The sequence below is a fragment of the Geospiza fortis genome, unplaced genomic scaffold (assembly GCF_000277835.1).
Source record: "Geospiza fortis unplaced genomic scaffold, GeoFor_1.0 scaffold425, whole genome shotgun sequence".
Classification (NCBI taxonomy): domain Eukaryota; kingdom Metazoa; phylum Chordata; class Aves; order Passeriformes; family Thraupidae; genus Geospiza; species Geospiza fortis.
Genome location: NW_005054387.1, coordinates 185,377 through 190,912, shown reverse-complemented (window position 1 = coordinate 190,912; position 5,536 = coordinate 185,377). Strand labels below are relative to the sequence as shown.

General features: G+C 48.0%; 1 protein-coding gene across 5 annotated transcripts in view; it reads right to left on the bottom strand.

The window, feature by feature from the left end:
* The window catches only part of COL26A1 (collagen type XXVI alpha 1 chain), a 172,047-nt gene that overhangs the window by 13,899 nt on the left and 152,612 nt on the right, over window positions 1–5,536 (bottom strand). For all 5 annotated transcript variants that reach the window (XM_014308859.2, XM_031060595.1, XM_031060596.1 and 2 more), the window contains 3 exons: window positions 4,772–4,864; window positions 3,344–3,405; window positions 957–1,019 (listed from right to left, as the gene is read on the bottom strand). In XM_014308859.2, the coding sequence (XP_014164334.1) occupies window positions 957–1,019; window positions 3,344–3,405; window positions 4,772–4,864 (218 nt within the window). The remainder of the gene's footprint in view (window positions 1–956; window positions 1,020–3,343; window positions 3,406–4,771; window positions 4,865–5,536) is intronic.

The window sequence follows — 5,536 nt, the reverse complement described above, 5'->3', positions numbered from 1 at the left end:
GGCATGGGGGAATCACACACCTGCAGCCCCCATCACCCCCATCTGTGGGACAGGAGACCTGGGAGGAAAGGGAGCTTGTCTCCCACAGCTGTGGAGTGCAGCCACCGCTGCAGACATCCATCACTTCACAGGAACCAGACAATGTTTTCCTCCTGGACCTTGTCCCCTCCTTTGGCTCTCTCCATGCTGGGGTCTCAGGAGCTCTCCACAGTCCATGGTGCCCATTTCAGACCTAGGGCTGATGATCCTCTTCCACCCACTCCACTCCCAAGTGATTTTGTGCTCCTAGACTCACCTAGAGATTTCAAAGACCATGACTTTTTGGCAATTCAGCTGGACAGAAGCAGCCAAAGGCCCAAATGCCCCTTTCAAACCCTTCCCAATGCTTGAATGCTGGGCTGGGAATCTGAAATACTTACACCCTTGTCAGTTATTTCTCTGGTAGTTCCTAAACTTCACCAGGTTGGAATTAACATTCAAACCCTGTTTAGTTATCAGCACTGGACAGCCCACTAAGGACTGAGGCACATAAACATTAAGAACATGACTTCAGTATTCCAAATATGTTAAGAACATCATTTGACCTGGGGAATGACTTTGGTTGAGGAAAATCTGGTGAGTTTTTAAAGCCTTAGACCTCTCAAAACACCCCACACTAAACAGATTTGGCTGGTGGAAGAAAGCTGGTCTCCACAGGCCTTTACCCACCATGTCTTTGATACCTCTTTGGGGTAACAAATCTAAATTAGCAAATCTGCTAATCTCTTTGGGGAATACCTGACCATGCAAGGAATTCAACTCCTTCTCTGTACAGGAAACCTCATCTTGTTTCCTCCAGAAACTGAATTTAAGGTTGGTGATGGCTGTGGTCCCACTGCATCTGTGAGACCTGTGCTGTGTAAAATTCCACAGCCCTCAGATGCTGTGGGAATCTCCCTGTGCCTGTAAAACCTTACTCTCTCTCCTCGGTCTCCTTTGGATCCTTTTGGTCCAGGCTGTCCTGGAGATCCTGGCAAGCCCTGGAAGAGATGCAGAATGAGAAGGAATTAATTTCTACTGTGCAGCCTTTGTGTAGGTGTAGTGAATACATTTCCTAGTGATCCTCAGCTCCTGAAAACCTCATATACCCATTAAGCAATTGGGCTGGATTCTCTTTTTCCTTCATGCACACACAACAGGAGCTCTGTTTGCAGATATCCCAAACCCTGCACTTTCTGCAGATTCCTCTATTTGGTTCTTTTAATGCACTGCAGGCCCCTGATGTAACATTTTTTTGGGGTCAGTATGACAGGACAGTTCTTGTTCTCAGTTACCAAGAAGAAATTATTACACAGGTAGTATGTTTAGCTTAAAAATCCCCACTGCTTGCCCCTACTTCTTAATTGCCTCAGTGGGTGGCAGGAGCAAGCACACATACCTGAAAATTAATTGGATTGTGTAGTGGAAATTATTTTGAAGCTATTCACTCACCCTAATAAACAATTTTGAAATTAAGCCCAATCTCTGCTAATAATTTTACTCCCTGGGTTGAACAAATCTATAAAGCAGTCACCAATGGCTAAGAAGGGCACAGTCTCCAGATTTCTACTAATTGAACTGCTATGCAGAAATCGATCCAAATTCTTCACTTATCCACCCAGAGAAGCCACAGTTATTAACCAGACCAAGAGAGAACAATATTGTTTGTTTATATTGAGCCTGTCAGCTCCCTTCTCCCCACAGCCACGTACAAGATGCTTTTTTTCCACCACAAGTGACTTGCACGTTGTCTTGGAGGCTGCAGAAGTGAGTCTGGAGCTCCCCTCCAGGGGATTTGAGCCAGCCTGGTTAGGAAGAGCCCCACAAATCCCCACATCAGCACCCAGAGAAATGGGTTTTGTAGGCCCAGAGAAAGGAGCATTGCTGTGAGGAGCTCAGTGCCTGTGAAGTGACCCAAGGAGGTGCCACATGTGTGATTGAAGAGTGAAAATGAGGAGCCCTCTCCCATTCCAGCTGGGAGCCAGCACTGCTCACCAGCAGCACGTTGTTCCCTGCCTGCAGCTGCCCCACCAGCCCAGCTGAGCTCCCCACCAAGCATTCAGAGACTTAGGCCTGGCTTAGGTTCCCTGGGGCTGCCAAACCAGGTAGGGCACAGACCAGGCTTGGCCCCATGTCAAACATGCAGCATGGACAAAGCCCAAGTGTCCCAAAGCATCCTTTGGTGTGTGGTGAGACAGGGATGCTCAAGAACACTGAATTGCACAGTTTTGCAAAAAATAAAAGGCTTACAGTGTGTGTTGCATGTCAAAAAGCCAGACTCTGCTGCAGAATCTACTTATGAATTGTGAATTACCTTATATTTAATGATGTTAAACTGCATCTGTCATTTGGCTGCCAAATCTCTCACTGTGTTTGTATCTATCTGGAGTTTCTCATTGTTCTCCAGAGAATTTCCTAATTGAAAGGATTCTGCTACACTGGCAAACTTTCCCTAACCTGTTGTTCATTGCTTCTTCAAAGTGGTTAATAAACACATAGCAAAAATCTTCCCTCTCTATTTTCAGTTCCAAACCTCCTCTTACCAGATCTGAGCTACATCTCTCTATAAAGTTACTTAACCTTTCTCTGTGCTCTCCAGTCATGTGGGATTCCTCTGAAAAATCTGATGCTGCTGTTTTACCTCCACATTAAGCAATACTCTTCCCAAAACTGAGTCCCTTTGTATCAGCCAACCACAGTTTGGAGCAGTTTGGCAGTTCCCTATTCATGACTTCACTTCTTTCCATTTAATCAGCTTTTTCCATCCATGTGAGTACTGTGCCCTTCTTCTACCATAAATTCTTTGGAGTGAGTTTTTCCCACTCCATTATTATCTTCCCCCTCCACAATGTTTGTATCAATAAATAATCAAACTGATGGGAATTTGTGATATTTTTCTTGAATAGAAAGTGCTATGTCTGGAAAAGTAGGCTTAGCACATCACTCTGGTGAATTGGTGAATTCCCATTGATGCATTTTTGTTCTTTTTATGTGTTCCACAGGAAATGCAGAGTTTTTCTATCACTGTGTTAGTAAAGCCCATGTCAGATCCTTTGCATCAACTCAGGCCACAGTGAAATGTTTTGACACAGCAGCAGCACAATGTGTTGTTATGATTAAGGGAAAATCTGGAAAGCACAACCATTTCAACCTCTTAATCCAGAATGAGAAAAAGGAAATAAATCACAGAAAAAGGAATTAAATCACAGAATTTCATGGGGAACAAAACAGCAGATCTAAGATTACTCTCTCTCCTTGTGCATGGGATGATGTTTCACCCCTGACCCCCCTCTGCCCTCCACCCCAAAGCACCAAAGCACCTTACCTGTGATCCAGGGGCTCCAATGGGTCCTGGGGGCCCTTTGGGTCCTGAAGCACCTGGTGGCCCTGGTGGGAATCATAATTGGAGACAATGTTAAGGAAATTTAGGAGGAAGAACCCTAAATTCCAAAGGTAGGCACTTCTTTCATGTTCTGCTGAGTCTCCCAATGAGTGAGAACCCTTCATCCAACACTGGATTACTGGACACCCACACCCTGACAGAACACATCCTAGGGGGGATGTTAGAGCTCTGGGAGGAAAAAAATGGTGAAAAAAGGCAGGAAGGATGTCAGCAATGTCCACATTTCCATTCCTTAAAATGCAACTTTTGAGAAAACTTAAACAAGATCCATGGAACAGCTCCATGAGAGTGAGACACTGCAGGTGCTGGTCCTGAAACAATCTCAGGTGGCAAGGGGAGCCCCAGAGCTGCTGCACTTGGTCAGAGATAGGAGAGGCTGAGTGGAGCAAAGCAAAGCTCTCTCTTGGTCTTCACTCACTGCAGTGGCAATAAATTAATTTAAAATCTGTACCACAAGAGAGCTGCTTCCAGGATGAGTTAAGCACCATCTAAACAGGTCAACTTGTCTCACACAGTGACTTAACAGATTCATTCCTTTTGAAAAAATAATTATATCTCAACAGTAGCTGTTAAATTATACCTGCAGATGGGAGACAGGATATTTGCTTAGCCTGAACTTAGCAATACTCCTCTCTGCTTTAGTTGTCACAACCCTTGAGATGAAACAATGTGGACATTATACACAAAGTACAGCTGAATCAGCCTCAATCATTAATGCACCATACAAATGCTTAAGTCAAAGAATAAAGGAATTGAAGGATAAATGAAAGGCCCTCATAATGAAAGGAGAAGCCTTTTCTGCAACTAATGGGAGTTGACTCCTAAATATGCATCATACAGGGAAGTGCTGACGTTGGCAGGAATATTATCATTTAAGCCACCCATCAGCACAGAGAGAAAGAAGGCTTGTCACTGAATTTTCATCTCAGATTCTGATTTCAGTTACACTGGTGAAAATCTGCAATTGCTCAAACTGGCTCCAAAGTCTTCACAGACATCACAGAGCCTCTGGCCAGCCCCTGCTTGGTGCAGCTCTGCAGTGACAGGACAGGTTTGCAGCAGGGGGAGAACAACTCTGCTCTCAGGAAGGAATCACTGAACAACCTACTTTTAAAAGCAGCTTTTAATCAGCCCCTTTCTCAAAATGTAAAGGTCAAACAATCAGCCACTATCAGCAGATAAAAACCCAGTTACTTCTTGCTAGTGAGGAGCCTCCCCTCCCCTCCCCTGCAGGCACCCAGGGACCATCAACTGCCCCCCGGAGGGCCTTTGCCATCCGCCCCCACTGCCACCCCTGAGCCCAGCCCCAGCCCAGCCCCAGCCCAGCCTCAGCCCAGCCCCGGCTGTCACCTGGTGGCCCCACGGGCCCCGGGGCTCCCCGCGGGCCGGGCAGCCCTGCCAGGATGGTGTCGATGACGGTGGAGGCCAGCTGGGCTTCTCCATCTGCAACAGAGCAGTCAGGGTCACAGTTAGTCCTGAGCCCAGCTGGGACCTCAGTTAGTGTCCAGCCCAGCTGGGATCTCAGTGTCCAGCCCAGCCAGGATCACAGTTAGTCTCGAGCCCAGCCGGGATCACAGTTAGACCCGAGCCCAGCCAGGGTCACAGTGTTGGGCCCAGCCACAATCACAGCTAGACTCAAGCCCAGCTAGGATCTCACTTAGACTCGAGCCCAGCCGGGATCTCAGTCTCCAGCCCAGCCCGGATCACAGTTAGTCCCCAGTCCAGCCAGGATCTCAGTTAGTGTTGAGCCCAGCCAAGATCTCAGTGTCCATCCCAGCCAGGATCTCAGTTGGACCCAGGCCCAGCCAGGATCTCAGTCGGACCCAGGCCCAGCCAGGATCTCAGTTGGACCCAAGCCCAGCCAGGATCTCAGTCTCGATCCCAGCCAGGATCTCAGTTAGAGCCGAGTCCAGCCGGGCTCTCTCCGCGATGCTCTGGCGCCCGTTGCTGGCCGCGGGCCGGCAGGGCTGCAGGATGCATTTGGCCGGCAGTGCTGCGGGATGCATTTGGCCGGCAGTGCTGCAGGATGCATTTGGCCGGCAGGGCTGCAGGATGCATTTGGCCGGCAGTGCTGCAGGATGCCTTTGGCCGGCAAGGCTGGAGGGTGCCGTTGGC